Here is a 17817-nt window from a genome sequence, read left to right as displayed (position 1 = left end):
GAGAAGATAATGTGTGAGGTTTGCTTTTGGTCAGGTCAGAATACAACTATTGCTGTTATACTAAAGACCAATAGAAATAGCAAGATTAATTAAGATACCAATTGAAATCAAATATTTAATAATAGCATGATGCCGTCAGTGCAAAATTAGAGTAGTAGAGTCGTTTTTTCCCCCACCGTCTCAAAAAAAAAAAATCTCTGGTCTTTGCTGAGGTTTCACCTCTTCAAATGCTTTATTTACAAAGCATCTTTTAACTTTAGCAAGTGCTAGAATTAAAAACAATTACAGCATTTTATTTGTTTATTTTATTTATTTATTTATTTGTGCCGGAGTTTCACTCTGTCGCCCAGGCTGGAGTGCAGTGGCGTGATCTTGGCTCACTGCATCCTCCACCTCCCAGGTTCAAGCAGTTCTCCTGCCTCGGTCTTCTGAATAGCTGGGGTTACAGGCACGCACCATTACACCTGACTAATTTTTTAATTTTTTTAGTAGAGATGGGGTTTCACCATGTTGGCCAGGCTGGTCTCGAACTCCTGACCTTGTGATCTACCCGCCTCGGCCTCCCAAAGTGCTGGGATTACAGACGTGAGCCACCATGCCTGGCCTACAGCATTTTATTTTTTGAGGAGGAACTTACCTAAGCATTACTTTGGGACAGTAAACCAGTTCTCTGAATAGAGATTTTTGTTTTTGTGGTAGTTTAGAAGCATTTCTACTATATCTCAGCAATAGAGGGAAAATGTTAAGTAACTGTATGTTTATATGTCATATCCATTTGTATCCATATTTGAGTGAATACTTTTTTAGATCCTCCTGAATTAGATCATTATAGCTGGCTGTTTTTTTCCCTCATGCTTTTTGAGAATTCGCAGGAGTATCAACTATTATATTCAAATGTCAATACAGAAATACAGCTAAATGTAGCTTATCATTTTCCTTTTTACAAGCCCTCTGGCTGCACTAACATGAGTGTTTAAATTTTTGTAGTCATTATTTTTTAATCCTCAATTGACATGTGAAAGTTAGTGTTCCTTTTATAATTTCATCTGATGTTAAGGTACGGTTAAAAGTCTTGCTGTTGATACTAAACAGGAAACTAAACAGGAAAAGCATAACTTAATTCTTTCCCCTTCTTATTAAGGGTGAAACAAATGACTTTGAGTTGTTGAAGAACCAGCTGTTAGATCCAGACATAAAGGTAATTAATTTTGTGTTTGATCATTAGCAAAATTATTGCCACTTTATACAGACATAGTTTGCTCTTTGGGTCCCATTCTGTCCTCCAGAACTTGCTCTCTCCATGGTCCTCCCTTACTTTAATCTGGTGGTTCTCAACCAGGGACAGTTTTACCCCCTAGAAGACATTTGGTGATGGCTGCAGATATTTTTGTTTGTCACAATTGGGAGGAAAGGGTGCTACTGGCATCTAGTGGGTGAATGACAGAGATGCTGCTAAACATCTCACAGTGCACAGGGCAGCCTCCCATAACCAAGAGTGATCCAGCCCCAAATGACAACAGTGTTGAGGCTGGGAAACCCTGCTCTAATGCTTCCTTTCTATTAGATTACTACCTCTTTCCTCCATGCTGCATGCAACTCTCCTGTCTCTTTAAAGCTAAAACAAACCAAAGAAAAACCACTGATTGAGCATTTCCAGGTTCAAGATCCACCTATCGTGTAGTAAAACCTTAGTACATTTTGTTTCACCATTCTTCCTTTCCTGCCCAGTTTTGAAGAGAATAGTTGATTACCATCGTGTAGTAAAACCTTAGTACATTTTGTTTCACCATTCTTCCTTTCCTGCCCAGTTTTGAAGAGAATAGTTGATTACCATCGTGTAGTAAACCCTTAGTACATTTTGTTTCGCCATTCTTCCTTTCCTGCCCAGTTTTGAAGAGAATAGTTGATTACCATCGTGTAGTAAACCCTTAGTACATTTTGTTTCGCCATTCTTCCTTTCCTGCCCAGTTTTGAAGAGAATAGTTGATTACCATCGTGTAGTAAACCTTAGTACATTTTGTCTCGCCATTCTTCCTTTCCTGCCCAGTTTTGAAGAGAATAGTTGATTACCATCGTGTAGTAAACCTTAGTACATTTTGTTTCACCATTCTTCCTTTCCTGCCCAGTTTTGAAGAGAATAGTTGATTACCGTCGTGTAGTAAAACCTTAGTACATTTTGTTTCGCCATTCTTCCTTTCCTGCCCAGTTTTGAAGAGAATAGTTGATTACCATTGTGTAGTAAACCTTAGTACATTTTGTTTCGCCATTCTTCCTTTCCTGCCCAGTTTTGAAGAGAATAGTTGATTACCATCGTGTAGTAAACCCTTAGTACATTTTGTTTCACCATTCTTCCTTTCCTGCCCAGTTTTGAAGAGAATAGTTGATTACCATCGTGTAGTAAACCCTTAGTACATTTTGTTTCGCCATTCTTCCTTTCCTGCCCAGTTTTGAAGAGAATAGTTGATTACCATGGCAGCGGTAGTTAGATTGCCTGGAATAAAATTCCAATTTTCTTATCCAGTGTGTGATCTTGAGCAAATTGTTTTAACCTCTCTGCCTCTATTTTTCACTGTGTAAAACCAAGAAAACAATAGAGATTTAAAAAAACATGGGGTGTTCTGTTTTGCTTTTTAAGAGATGTGGTCTTGCTGTGTTGCTCTGGCTATTCACAGGTGTGATCACAGTGCACTACAGCCTTGAACTCCTGGCCTCAAATGATCCTTTCTCTTCAGCCTTCTAAAAAGCTGGGACTATAGGTGCATGCCACTGTGCCTGGCTTTAAACATGGAAATATTTAACAAGGATTCAATGAGCTAATATGCAAGAAGCACTTAGAACAGTCTCTGACTCAAAGTAAGGGCAGTAATTGTCATCTGTTGTTTTTGTTCCAGCTGACTGTGCTGTATCATTTCTCACTCACATCTAAGTACGCTGTTCTTATCACTGTAGTAATTACCCTGACAGGTTACCCATGTTTTTTTTTACATGCTGATTTCAGTAGACTTTTTTTTTGAGACAAAGTCTCATTCTTGTCACCCAGGCTGGAGTGCAGTGGTGTGATCTGGGCTCACTGCAACCTTTGCCTCCTGGGTTCAAGCAGTTCTCCTGCCTCAGCCTCCCAAATAGCTGGGATTACAGTCACCCGCCACCATGCCTGGTTAATTTTTTTATTTTTAGTAGAGACGGGGTTTCACCATGTTGGCCAGGCTGGTCTCGAACTCCTGACCTCAGGTGACCTGCCTGCCTCGGCCTCCCAAAGTGCTGGCATTACAAGTGTGAGCCACTGAGCCCAGCCTCAGTGGACTTATTTTTTTAAGCCTTGTGTTCCTTGTATCAGCCGACACTGTTGGCCACCCACTTGTTAAAACTTCAGTGTTTCTGATCCTCCTGTCTTCTGATCCTTTAATCTCTTTTTTTTTTTGAGATGGAGTCTCGCTCTGTCGCCCAGGCTGGAGTGCAATGGCGTGATCTTGGCTCACTGCAAGCTCCGCTCCCCGGGTTCAAGCGATTCTCCTGCCTCAGCCTCCCGAGTAGCTGGGACTACACGCGCCCGCCACCACCCCCGGCTAATTTTTTGTATTTTTAGTAGAGAGGGGGTTTCACCATGTTAGCCAGGATGGTCTGGATCTTCTGACCTCGTGATCTGCCCGCCTCGGCCTCCCAACATGCTGGGATTACAGGCGTGAGCTCCCACGCCCGGCCAGTGATCCTTTAATCTCTAGTATCTCTCGATAGGTTCTTGATCTTAAATTCGGTGTTGATTGGGCTTCAAAACTTGACTCTTTTCTCACTCTGTAGAACCTTCTGTGTGATATCCTCATTTCCCTTCATGGCTTTGAAGTCTGCCTGTGTCCTAATATATTTGTGTCTGTAGCCAGGATTGCTCTTGTGGCCTCCAGACTTGTTTCATTTTTGTTTTTGGGGACCGGGGCAGAACAGAGTCTTGCTCTGTCACCTAGGCCATAGTGTAGTGGGATGATCTTGGCTCACTGCAATCTCTGCCTCCTGGGTTCAAGCCATCCTCCCACCTCAGCTTCCCGAGTAGCCATGCCACCATGCCCAGCTAATTTTTTTGTATTTTCAGTAGATTTGGGGTTTCACCATGCTGGCCAGGCTGGTCTCGAACTCCTGACCTCAAGTGATCCACCCGCCTCAGCCTCCCAAAGCGCCTCAGCCTCCCAAAGTGAGCCACTGCACCCGGCCTAGACTTGTTTCTTAACTGTCTGTTAGATGCATTTACCCAGAATCATCATAGGTGCTCCAAACTTGGCATGTCTACCCTTGGCTGGGCTCCATCTTTAATGGAGCTTTCCCTGGTTCTCTCTAAGCACATAGTTGTTCCTTCATTGAGTCCGTTTCCCGCACTTCCAGATCTCTCTAGTTACAGATCTGGTTTACAAGGCCTTCCATGGTCTATTTGGTGCTTCTTTGTTCCCCAGATTTATTATCTGTTGGCTTGCTCACTATACATGCCAGCCATACTGAACGTCTTTCAGTTTTCTGAAAACATACTTTTCCTTCTGTAAGAAGTAGAACTTCCAGAAAAGACTCAACTCGTTACTGTTTAAAGACAGCTGAAGCATCACTTTCTCTTTAAAGCTTTTCCTGACTCCTGCCTTCTTTCCCAGATACAAAGGGACATTTTCTTTGTGTTCCACTGTAGTTTGTATCAGCAGTTCTCATTCTTGGTATTTTGACATACCACGAATTGCACTAGTTGTGTGGAGTGTTGCAAGTAGAACTTTTTTTGTCTTGAGACAGGGTCTTGCTCTGTCACCCAGGCTGGAGTGAAATGGGCCCGATCATGGCTCACTGCAGCCTCAACCTCCCAGGCTCAAGCAATCTTCCCACCTCAGGATCCCGAGTACATAGGACCACAAGCATGTGCTACCATGCCTGAATAATTTTTCTAGAGACGAGGTCTCCCTTTGTTGCCCAGGCTGGTCTCAAATTCCTGGGCTCAAGCAGTCTCTTCCTGCCTTGGCCTCCCAAAAGTGCTGGGATTACAGGCATGAGCTACTGTTCCTGCCTGCTAGTAGAAATAATAATAGTTCAGTACTAAAGCATCAAAGTCTGCAACTGATTTACTTTTTTTTTTCTTTTTGAGACGGAGTTTTGCTCTTGTTGCCCAGGCTGGAGTGCAATGGCACGATCTTGGCTCACTGCAACCTCTGCCTCCGGGGTTTAAGCAATTCTCCTGCCTCAGCCTCCCGAGTAGCTGGGATTATGGGCATGCACCACCACGCCCGGCTAATTTTGTATTTTTAGTAGAGACGGGGTTTCTCCATGTTAGTTAGGCTCGTCTCAAACTCCCAACCTCAGGTGATCCACCCACCTCGGCCTCCCAAAGTGTTGGGATTACAGGCGTGAGCCACCACGCCAAGCCTGATTTACTTTTAAAAATGGTACAGTTTAAATGTTATCCTTATAGTTTTGTTGCAGCCTTTTTAGTGGAAAAGAGATAGAATAGATTATTTTATTTGCACACTAACTTAGCTTGTTTTCTACATGCCTTTGGCCTTAGTGAGCTACCGTTAATGTTATCCTTAACAGTTGTGGACATGTGAAATTACCATAGTACAAATGAGTTGTGGTTTTACTTTATTTTACTGCCAGGCTACTCGGGATTTCATCAGAAAATGGTTGATCTGTGGGAGTTTGACACATGGATATGGCATAGTAAGCACTCAGTAGCTGAATTAAGGTGGAGAAAAGGGGACAGCTTCTTCTCCGCATATAGGGAGGCATGTGGGACGGTGAACGGATGATAGCCTTGACTGAGATAGACAGGTTTGGACCTGCTTCTTTACTGGCCTCTTGGTTGGGCAGATTGCTTATTCATCGTTCTTAGCCTCAGCTTCCTGAACAGCAAAATGGGAATAAGTAAACATCTTGCAGAGTTTTTAGGATTAGAAGAAGATATATATGTAGAGTGTCAGACACCATGCCTGGCATATGGTGTATTCTCGCTAAATGATAACTCCATATAAATATCCCTGTAGGTATGACCTTGTGTTGCTTTTATTTATATGTCTAAGCCTTCCACAAATTAGGGGCTTTTTCTTAATGGTTTTTTTCCTGTGCAGTGTATATGCATGAATATAATTAATATAGTAATATTTTACATAATTGACACTGTATTTTATACATTGTGTTTCAAATTTAGCAGTTCTTCTCATGTCACTAACAATTATTATGAACAGTAATTTGATTGCCTGAAAAATATTTCATGGAGGAATGGGGCTCTCATTTATACAGAACAAACACATCATAATATATTTAAACTCAGCCACAGGTTTGGTTTAGAAAAGTTATGTTTATTCATGACCCCAATTGATCAGCCTAGACTGAGTTTTATCAGCATGCTTCCTGGTCAGCTTGAATATAGAGGAAATAGAGGGAGCTATTGTTCCTTTGTGATCTTCTAATATTTGAATCTGCTAGAGTTCTGCAGTTTTTAAAAGTCCCAGGTGTCAACATTTGAAGTGATTTCGCTTTTTCAGGGCAAACAAAAGTGATCAGGCTGAAGTATTGCATTTAAGTCTTTTTCCTGTGTATTAGAGTTACTAGATTACTTTTTTAAAACAGTTAAGTTTATTGTGACGTATTTTTCTGTTTTGATACACAGTTTTGATTTCCTTCCAAGTTTGTGACCTTTTCCCCCCAACCTATTCTTGATAAACGATGGATATAAGCTAGCTGTAAATTTCTATTACCTTAGAGGATTTGTGATTTTGAAAGTACTCTTTGTTTAACTTAAGGATGACCAGATCATCAACTGGCTGCTAGAATTCCGTTCTTCTGTCATGTACTTGACAAAAGATTTTGAGCAGCTTATCAGTATTATATTGGTAAGTTCACCGTTTATTTTACTGTCGAGTGTGTAATTCAGAACTTTGGTAATAGTATATGTTATATTAATAACATGCTGCTTTTATCTTTCTTCCCCCACTCTAGAGATTGCCTTGGTTGAATAGAAGTCAAACAGTAGTGGAAGAGTATTTGGCTTTTCTTGCTAATCTTGTATCAGCACAGACTGTTTTCCTCAGACCGTGTCTCAGCATGATTGCTTCCCATTTTGTGCCTCGTAAGTCATTAGTCTTTGCTTGCTTGGAATTTTCTTTTTTCTTTTTAATACTTCTTTACTAAAATACCACCTTCTCCTTATATACGAGAGACTGCTACGATGGAAGATTCCAGATGCATATTGGCACCAGGTGTGGTAGATATATGTTCCCCGTAATGACCCCTATGGAGGTGTCTAGATTCATTTGTTGCTGTGAGTTTTATGAGTTGTAATTTGCTTTATTGAACTTCTGGTGAAATCTAGGAATTTTTAGCTGTTTAAAAACTATAAAGTTGCTTTACTTTTTTTCAGATTGTGCGTTTAAGTAATCATTGGGCTAACTTTGGATTATGGAAAAATAACTTTTTTGTATAGCTGTTCATTGTCTAGGTCAATAACTTTTTTTGTGTAGCCATTCATTGTCTAGATCAATGACAGAATAACATATTTTCTTTTTCCCTCAAAAGCCCGAGTGATCATTAAGGAAGGCGATGTAGATGTTTCAGATTCTGATGATGAAGATGATAGTAAGTATAAAAAGGTTTAAAGCCTGGGCACAGTAGCTTACACCCATAATCCCAGCACTTTGGGAGGCCAAGACAGGAGGATCACTTGAGGCCAAGAGTTTGAGACCAGCCTGGGCAACATAGTGAGACCTTGTCTCTGAAAAAAAAAAAACATTTTTTTTTCAAATATTTTCTTAAAAAAGGCTTAAAGCACAACTACGCAGGGTAGTGTGTGTCTTTAGTCACAGCGACCTGGGAGGCTTAAGTGGGTGGATTGCTTGAGCCCAGGAGTTCAAGCCCTGCCTGGACAAGATGGCAAGACATTGTCTTCTTTAAAAAAAAAAAAAAAAGTAAAGCACAGAATACCTGGCACCTATTCTAATAGGTAGACTGCAACAAATGACAACCTTTGATATAATCTTTTTGTTATATTTACCATTGATATGCAGTCAGTTGTCCTGAATGCATTATTTATATATTTAGTCCATTTAGTTTTCATTGATGGTTGTGGAGAAAAATCTTGAAATTATTATTTCTCTGATAAATTATTCCGTTTTGGTTAGCATGTGTTTTTAGCTTCAAGTATGTCACTTTTTGTTTGTTTGTTTTTTGAGACAGAGTCTCGCTCTGTCGCCCAGGCTGGAGTACGGTGGTATGATCTCGGCTCACTGCAGCCTTCGCCTCCCAGGTTCAAGTGATTCTCCTGCTTCAGCCTCCTGAGTAGATGGGACTACAGGTGTGTGCCACCATGCCCGGCTAATTTTTGTATTTTTAGTAGAGATGGGGTTTCACCATATTGGTCAGGCTGGTCTCGAACTCCTGACCTCAGATGATCCGTCCACCTCGACCTCCCAAAGTGCTGGGATTACAGGCATGAGCCACTGTGCCTGGCCAGCATGTATTTTTAGTTTCAAGCGTGTCGCCCTTCAGTTTTGTTTTGATGCTCATACTCTCAACTTTTCTCCTTTCAGATCTTCCTGCAAATTTTGACACATGTCACAGAGCCTTGCAAATAATAGCAAGATATGTACCATCGTGAGTATACTTTTTCTTATTTTGAATGTTTAATTCTCAAGAAAATTGTAATCAATTAGTAAAAATTATAAAATGTTAATAGTATTAAAGCTTGAGTCTTACATTGCATTTTTTTTTCTATCCACTTGAGGAAACATTACATTCTACAAAAAGTGGCATTTCCATTTTCTATTTATTCTCTTTAATTGTTTTCCAAAGTTTGTATGTGGATTCTCCCCCAATTTTGTATGGTGGTTGGAATTTTGCTTTTATCTTCGACAGATATGCTATCCAAAAATTTTCAGTGAGAAACCCCTGGGTGTGTTTGTGTCATGCCATATGAATAAAAATTGCACTTCTAAGAAAAGCTTTTCAGGTTTGTGGGTTTCTTTTGGAGGGGTGGACTTCTAGTTCCCTCTGTCCATTGATTATTTGTTAACTTAAAAAAATCCAACTTGATAATTTTTTCTGCTTTTAAAAATAATATACATGTGTAGTGGGAAATGTCAGCAAAAGTGCTGTTATGTGTCTGTGGGAGAGAAGCTCCCTCTTTGATTTGCTTTCGATATCAGAGTTAACAGAAGCTTATTTTCTCAAAGTCATTATAGATTTTCTCAGAAGCTATACATTGTAAGTTCCAGTTCTGGCCGGGCGCGGTGGCTCACGCCTGTAATCCCAGCACTTTGGGAGGCTGAGGCGGGTGGATCACCTGAGGTCGGGAGTTTGAGACCAGCCTGACCAACATGGAGAAACCCCATCTCTACTAAAAATACAAAATTAGCTGGGCGTGGTGGCGCATGCCTGTAATCCCAGCTGTTTAGGAGGCTGAGGCAGGAGAATCACTTGAACCCGGGAGGCGGAGGTTGCAGTGAGCCGAGATTGCGCCACTGCACTCCATCCTGGGCAACAAGAGCGAAACTCTGTCTCAAAAAACAAAAAAGTTCCAGTTCTTTGAGACAGGGATTCCTGTTTGCCTCCTATATCTATCGATATTTGCTTTTAGAATGGTAGTTTTCCTTTTTATTCCTTTTCTAGAAAGTAAAGTTAACATGGATTGATTTAATTTTTTAAAAATAGGACACCGTGGTTTCTTATGCCAATACTGGTGGAAAAATTTCCATTTGTTCGAAAATCAGAGAGAACACTGGTAAGAAATCTTTTCATTGAGAATATCATGGAAAAGTTGTCTGTATGATTTCATTTTAGATGATATTAGGTCTTTTTCTTTCTTTTTCTGTCTTTATTTATTTATTTATTTATTTATTTTTTGAGACCGAGTCTCACTCTGTTGCCTAAGCTGGAGTGCAATGGCGTCATCTTGGCTCACTGCAACCTCGGGTTCAAGCGATTCTCCTGCCTCAGCCTCCCCAGTAGCTGGGACTGCAGGCGCCTACCACCATGCCCAGCTAATTTTTGTATTTTTAGTAGAGACAGGGTTTCACCATATTGGCCACACTGGTATCGAACGCCTGACCTTGTGATCTGCCCGCCTTGGCCTCCCAAAGTGCTGGGATTAGTGAACCACCGTGCCCGGCTGATGTTAGGTCTTTTTCTTAAAGGTTACTTTGTCTTCTAGACTTTAAACTGATGTCTAAGAATTTGACTCAGATTCCTTTCTTATAAAGCGGCTACTGGGGATTCCCAGTGCCTTTTTCTGTTATTACGATGTGCAAGTCAAGGTCTGAGTTCATTTCAGGAATATCTGTAGTGGCTGCATGCTCATACGGACAAGAATTATTAGAAGATAATAGTTCATGTATTACTAATTGTACATGCCTTATTTTAACCTGAAAACAAAGCCTTCCATAGAAGAATTCTGCTTAAGTTTTTATACAATGTTCAGATCATCTGTGCAGTTTTTAATAATTAATAGTGGTTGCCTTAGTAGAATACCGAATCTAGTAGCATACAAAAAGAATTATGTACCATGACCAAGTGCGACTGATGCTAGGAATGCAAGATTGATTTTTTTTTTCGGGGCGGCGGGGACAGTCTCTGTCTGTCACCCAGGCTGGAGTGCAGTGGCATCATCTCGGCTCGCTGCAGCCTCTGCCTCCAGGGTTCAAGTGACTCTCCCACCTCAGCCTCCCGAGTAGGTGGGACTATAGACATGGGGTACCACACCCTGCTAATTTTTGTGTTTTTGGTAGAGATGGGGTTTTGCCACGTTGGCCAGACTGGTCTTGCACTCCTGACCTCAAGTGATCTACCCGTCTCCACCTCGCAAAGTGTTGGGATTAGAGGCGTGAACCACCGTGACCAGCCGAGATTGAGTTAGTACCTGCAGATGAATTAATAAAATATTTTGTAGCAATAGAACAAAGGACAAAAACCACATAATCATCTCAGTAGATGCAGAAGTGTGTGACAAACACCAATATCCTTTTATGAGAAAAACAGAAGGAAATTTTCTCAACCTGATAAAGGGCATCTGAAAAACCCACAGCTAACATCATATTCAATGGTGAGAGACCAAAAGTTTTTTCCTAAGACAAAGAACAAAACAAGGATGTCCGCTCTTGCTGCTTGTCTAGCCAAGGCAGTTAGGCAAGAAAAAGAAATAAAAGCATCCAGATGGAAAGGAAGGCATAAACTCTCTTTTGCAAGGTGATTTTATATGTCATCCTAAGGAATTTACACACACACAAGAAATTTTAGAGATAATAAATGAGTTCAGCATGGTTACGGGACAGAAGACCAACATACAGTAACCAGTTGTTCAAGGCGATTGAATAGGGGAGAATAGTCATTTCAACAAATGCTGGCAGAAGTGGATATGAACATGCAAAAGAATGAAGCATATGGATATCCATATACAAAAATGAACTCAATAAAAGCCCTACATGAAGAGTAAAAACTGTAAAACTCTGAGAAGAAAACAAGTACATTTTCATGATGTTGGATTAGGCAGTAATTTCCAGATTTGATGCCTAAGCACAAGCAACCAAAGAAAAAATGCATCAATTGTACTTCAAAATTAAACGTTGTTATGCTTCATAGGACATCTTCAAGAAGATGAAAATAATCCCCAAATAATGGGAGGAAATATTTCTAAATTTTATGTCTGGTAATGGACTTGTATATGTAAAGAACTCTTATAATTGAATAATAAAAGGGCAAATAGCCCAAATGAAATGGGCAAAGGATCTGAATAGGCATTTCTGCAAAAAAAAGCACATGAAAAGAAGCTCAACGTCATTAGCCATCAGGGAAATGGTTTCACTTCATACACCCACAAGGATGGCTATAATCCAAATGAGAAGACAGTAACAAGTGTTGACAAGGATATGGAGAAATGGGAACGTTGGAACTGTCATATGTTGCTGTGAGAATGTAAAATGGTGCAGCCGTTTTGGAAAATAGCCTGGCATTTCTTCAAGTTTAAATGTAGAATTAACACATGACTCAGCAGTTCCATTGCTGGGTTTATACCCAAGAGAAATGAAAATATATGTCCACAGAAAAACTTGTACATTGATGTTCATAGCAGCATCATCCATACTAGCCTCAAGTAGAAGCAACTCAAATGTCTGTCAACTGATGAACAGATGACAAAACATGGTACAATGGAATATTACTCAGCAATGAAAAGGAATGCTTTATATGTTACAACATGATTGGACCCTAAAAACATGCCAAAAGACTGTATTATATGACTCCATTGATATGAAAGGAATGGTTTACATGTTACAACATGATTGAACCCTAAAAACATGTATTATAGGACTCCATTTATATGAAATGTCTCGAAGAGGCAGATTCATAGACTAGTGGTTGCCAAGGTCTTCATTTTTTAGGGGTGCACTAATGGATGTAGGATTTCTTTTTAGAGTGATTAAAATGTTACAAAATTGCTGGCTGGGCACAGTGGCTTATGCCTGTAATCACAGCACTTCGGGAGGCTGAAGTGGGAAGATCCAGGAGTTGAAGACCAGCCTGGGCAACATAGAACATGTCTCTCTAAAAGGAAAAATTAACCATATGTGGTAGTGTGCACCTGTAGTTCTAGCTACTAGGGAGGCTGAGGAGGAAGGATTGCTTATCCCGGGAATTCAGGGTTGCAGTGAGCTATGATTGCACCACTGCACCCCATCCTGAGAGAGAGAGCAAGACCCTGTCTCTAAAAGAAAAATAAATGTTCTGAAATTGATTATGTTGATGGTCACATAACTGAATATATTAAAAACTTAAATTGTATACTTTAAGTTGATGATTGTATGAGATGAGTTTTATCAATACAGCTACTTAAAAACCTAGTTATGCCAATTAAAAATTTCATTTACTGGAGATAATTGAAATGATTATACTGAACATAATACATGTAGAAACAGTATAGTTTTTGTATTGCTGGATAGTCTTTTTCTTTTTAAATATTTGAAACTAAAGGTCATGTAATTGATGTTTTGCTTACATAACTGTGAAACATTTATTCTCTGTTGAAATGTTTTATCTTATGTTTTCCGCTTTAGGAATGTTACGTTCATAACTTACTGAGGATTAGTGTATATTTTCCAACCTTGAGGCATGAAATTCTGGAGCTTATTATTGAAAAGCTACTCAAGTTGGATGTAAGTATTGAGTAATCTATTTTTATTTTCATTTACTGACTTGAATTTGTTATAATCACAGTATGTGGAAACAATAGTCAGTGACAGAAAAGAATCCACTTGGCCAGGTGTGGTGGCTCACGCCTGTATTCCCAGCACTTTGGGAGGCCGAGGCAGGCACATCACCTGAGGTCAGGAGTTCGAGACCAGCCTGGCCAACATGGCGAAACCCCGTCTCTATAAAAAAAAAAAAAAAAAATTAGCCAGGCATGATGGTGGGTGCCTGTAATCCCAGCTACTCAGGAGGCTGAGGCAGGATAATCACTTGAACCCGGGAGGCGGATCTTGCAGTGAGCCAAGATCGCGCCACTGCACTCCAGCCTGGGCGACAGAGCGAGACTCCGTCTCAAAAAAAAAAAAAAAAGAAACCACTAGCACCATTCTTTGCTTCCTTTCTTTGAGTGTGTCTTGAACTCCATCTGTGCATGGGCTGGGCAGTTGTAGACAGTTCCTCATGATTGGAGAACAAGGCGTTAAATACATGGTTATCCAAATGTAAAAGTATGGTTGTGGAAAATGCTATGAATGAAACATACATTATGAGTTAGAGAACCTGATAGAATCACAGTGGGGTCAGGAAGGGATTCCTAAGGAAGTGATTTTTCCTGTTTGGCCTTTCTTAAGGACAGATTATAATTATAAACAGTTAAAACTTTATTTAAGGAGGCCCGCACTAAGGTGCAGTGGGAATGAAAGGAAGTGGTAGATTCTAGTGACATTGTGAGGAAAGGTGAACTGGTCCTTGAGACTGGTTTGGAGGAGGGGAGGCAGACAGTAAGGGAAAGGAATCCTTCAAAGGTTGCTCACTGTGGAATCGAATCTAGGTGTTGCCATTAATGGTAGTTAGAAATATGAAGAGGAGGCTGGGCGTGGTGTCTCACGCATGTAATCCCAGCACTTTGGGAGGCCGAGGTGGGCGGATCACGAGGCTAGGAGATCGAGACCATCCTGGCTAACGTGGTGAAACTCTGTCTCATTAAAAATACAAAAACTTAGCCGGATATGGTGATGGGCACCTGTAGTCCCAGCTACTTGGGAGGCTGAGGCAGGAGAATGGTGTGAACCCGGGAGGCGGAGCTTGCAGTGAGCCGAGATCGCACCACTGCGCTCCAGCCCAGGTGACAGAGCAAGACTCTGTCTCAAAAAAAAAAAAAAAGAAAAGACATGAAGAGGAGGCAGATGGGAGAGTAGTTCCATCTTGGCCATGTTCAGTTGCTGGTGGGCAGCCTACCAGAGAATACTCACAGGCAGTCGTGGCTGCAGGTGGGAACCTGAGCATAAACCTTTGGAAAGATGCAGTTTAGGACAGGGGAGGAGAAGGGTGATCAGAAGTATGGGGAAAACCAAGAGTCTGGATGCTCAGGAGGGATCCGCCGGAAGAAGGAGTTTGGTCAGCAGCATCAGATACTGCTGTCATTTTTTAGAAGGATGAAAAGAGCAACAGTCCTTGGATTTAGTGGTTAGAAGGTAGTCTTTGTTGCTTTCTGGAGGACCATGTCAGTGAAGAGGCAGAAACTGCATTTCGGGAGAGGATGTGGATGGTGGGGAAGCAGAATTGGGGCTGTTAGAGGCCTTGGTGCAGGGTTGTGGTGGAAGGAGGGGATGGAGCAGGGCTAAGAGGCATGGTTTAGGAGTGGGGAGACGTGAGCAGGTTTGTGGACTGAGGGGAGAGGAGCTTTGGTGGAGGAAAACATTGATGCTATAGGAAAGCAGGAAGATGGAACAATAGAAGAGCTGGAGCTTGGGCTCACTGGTGCAGTGCTCACTTGGAGTTGCACCTCTCTGGCCAACTGGATATGTACTCTTTATAGTCTTTCTCTGGTATATACTTAAGGAACATTTTAGAATGTTTACAAAGAAGGTCAAGCATAGATAATACAAAATGGCATGGTTTGAGTGGTATGTTAAGATATTTGAATGGTGATATACCAAAATAAATACTGCATCATGCACATTTGGCTTGCAGTTCATCATTTTTCTGCTCAATTGATTGATGATATGTTTATTACACAATGTGTCTGTGAGTGTCTTGTGCATAGAGATTGTATTAGTCCGTTTTCACACTGCTGATAAAGACATAGCTGAGCCTGGGAAGAAAAAGAGATGTTTTTGTTAGTTTGTTGGTTGGTTGGTTGGTTGGTTTGAGATGGTGTCTCGCTCTGTTGCCCAGGCTGGAGTGCAGTGGTGCGATCTCGGCTCACTGCAACCTCCACCTCCTGGGTTCAAGCAGTTCTTCTGCCTCAGCCTCCTGATTAGCTGGGATTACAGGCACGTGCCACCATGCCCAGCTAATTTTTTGTATTTTTAGTAGAGATGGGGTTTCACCATGTTAGCCAGGATGGTCTCAATCTCCGGACCTCATGATCCGTCCACCTCGGCCTCCCGAAGTGCTGGGATTACAGGCGTGAGCCACTGCACCTGGCCAAAAAAGAGGTTTAATTGGACTTACAGTTCCACATGGCTGGGGAGGCCTCAGAATCATGGCGGGAGGTGAAAGGCACTTCTTACGTGGTGGCGGCAAGAGAAAATGAGGAAGATGTAGAAGTGGAAACCCCTTATAAAACCATCAGATCTCGTGAGACTTATTCACTGTTACAAGAACAGCATGGGGGAAACCGACCCCATGATTCAAATTACCTCCCACCGGTCCCCCCCACAACATGTGGGACTTACAGGAGTACAATTCAAGATGAGATTTGGGGCCGGGCGCGGTGGCTCACGCCTGTAATCCTAGTACTTTGGGAAGCTGAGGCGGGTGGATCACCTGAGGTCAGGAGTTCGAGACCAGCCTGACTAACATGGAGTAACCCCGTCTCTACTAAAAATACAAAATTAGCTGGGCACAGTGACACATGCCTGTAATCCCAGCTACTCGGGAGGCTGAGGCAGGAGAATCGCTTGAACCTGGGGGGCGGAGTTTGCGGTGAGCCGAGATCTTGCCATTGTATTCCAGCCTGGGCAACAAGAGCAAAACTCCGCCTCAAAAAAAAAAAAAGTGAGATTTGGGTCGGGACACAGAGCCAGACCATATCAGAGCTAGAATAAATGTTGAATTTGTTGAGGCTACCTGGCATAGAGCATCATGTGATAGTTGTCGATTTTATATAAGTATGTAGTGAAAGGGGCTTGGTTTATTATATTTAAATTCCTTCATGTCCTAGGTCAGTTTACAGGCTTGCACCAGAATTATGTATTGTATTGGAGTGCGATATAAGGCACTAATCTGGACACCTTGAATGTGTGTATATCCGATGAATTTCCATCCCAAAATAACATAGTCGTATTTTTTAAATTCTTTTATTCTTTTTTTTTTCCCCCTTTGTTATAGGTGAATGCATCCCGGCAGGATATTGAAGATGCTGAAGAAACAGCAACTCAAACTTGTGGTGGGACAGATTCCACGGAAGGATTGTTTAATATGGTTAGCAGTTTATTAATGAAAGTGGAGATGAAGTTTATCATAATCAAAGGGTGGAAACAGCTAGTGCTGCTCATCTTTGTTAAGGCTTTAGATTGAAAGAATTAAAATAGTTTAGCAAACTTGAAAATGATTCCTTATATGAGTAATTTGCTGCCATGTCATTTAGCACTTAGCGTAATTGGTTTATTTCCAAGGCTTTGAATTTGGGTTTGGTGAAGTACGTTTCACTTTTGTTCTTGTGACTTTCAGTGTTTTTGTAAGCCGGATGCTGTTTGTGAGGGCGTGGTTAATAGAAAAGCATACCTATTTAATTTCTGCATTTTACCACTTGTACACTTTATAGCATTACTTCTTTTGGGTGGTATCTGAAGTTGGGTTCAGTGGAAGGAGAGTCTGAGACAGGGATTCAGGTGCCCTTGGGACAGAGGGTGTCAGGGAGCAGAAGAGGGCAGGGGAGCTAAGCGAGGGCCGGGTCTCACTTGGGAGGTCGCTACAGCCTGATCTCACCAGGCATTCTGGGGCATGGATTGGTCTACAGAGTTTGCTCCCAGCTTGAGACCAAGGAGATGTCCTTTTCTGATGCCTTGTCAATCAGTCATTGGTTCTAAGAGGGTGGGGCTGGAAAGAGTGCAAGGGTGGTCCTGGCTCCTTTCTGCTCAGGGCAGTTCTGGAGAAAGTAGGCAGCTGTGAGCTGTTGGCCGCCAGTACTCACAGCAGCGGGGAGGTGGATATCCTGACCTGTAAAAGGGGGCCTGGCATCAAAAGCACCTGCCATGGTGGGCACCAGGAGCAGAGGTAGGGGGCATCTGTGATGTTTGCATGGATAGCTCTCGTTGGGTCTTCTCAATGAGAATCAGAAGCTGGTGCTGTGAGTCTTGGCTTTTATTTTAAATTTCACAGGTGGTTCTGGTTCACATCCCTGAATGAGACCCCTGCCTGGAAAGGTGTCTGCATTTCTTTCTTTCTTTTCTTTTCTTTTTTAATTTGAGACGGGGTCTCACTCTGTTGCCCAGGCTGGAGTGTGGTGGTGTGTGATCGTGGCCCACTCCAGCCTCGACCTCCTGGGCCCAAGTGATCTGCCCACCTCCGCCTCCCCGAGTAGCTGGGAATACAGTGCCGCCGCACCCGGCTACTTTTTTTCTATTTTTGTAGAGACGGGTCTCACTATGTTGCCCAGGCTGGTCTCAAGTTCCTGAGCTCAAG

The 17817-nt window shown here is 41.9% G+C and overlaps 1 protein-coding gene across 5 annotated transcripts in view; it reads left to right on the top strand.

Moving 5' to 3' along the window:
* LOC129015473 (RNA polymerase I-specific transcription initiation factor RRN3) overlaps positions 1-17817 on the top strand; it is a 35162-nt gene that overhangs the window by 2000 nt on the left and 15345 nt on the right. The window contains exons 3-11 of one of the 5 annotated variants that reach the window (XM_054453538.2): positions 1142-1198; positions 6762-6851; positions 6958-7087; positions 7178-7279; positions 7534-7593; positions 8544-8607; positions 9664-9733; positions 13056-13154; positions 16522-16614. In XM_054453538.2, coding sequence (XP_054309513.1) covers positions 1142-1198; positions 6762-6851; positions 6958-7087; positions 7178-7279; positions 7534-7593; positions 8544-8607; positions 9664-9733; positions 13056-13154; positions 16522-16614 — 765 coding nt within the window. Of the gene's footprint in view, positions 1-1141; positions 1199-6761; positions 6852-6957; positions 7088-7175; positions 7280-7533; positions 7594-8543; positions 8608-9663; positions 9734-13055; positions 13155-16521; positions 16615-17817 lie in introns of all 5 variants that reach the window. The other 4 variants (XM_054453539.2, XM_054453541.2, XM_054453542.2 and 1 more) reach the window with 4 other exon arrangements.

This window comes from Pongo pygmaeus, chromosome 18 (assembly GCF_028885625.2).
Source record: "Pongo pygmaeus isolate AG05252 chromosome 18, NHGRI_mPonPyg2-v2.0_pri, whole genome shotgun sequence".
NCBI lineage: Eukaryota > Metazoa > Chordata > Mammalia > Primates > Hominidae > Pongo > Pongo pygmaeus.
The sequence above is the reverse complement of the archived record's forward strand: the minus strand, read 5'-3'. Positions and strand labels throughout refer to the sequence as shown.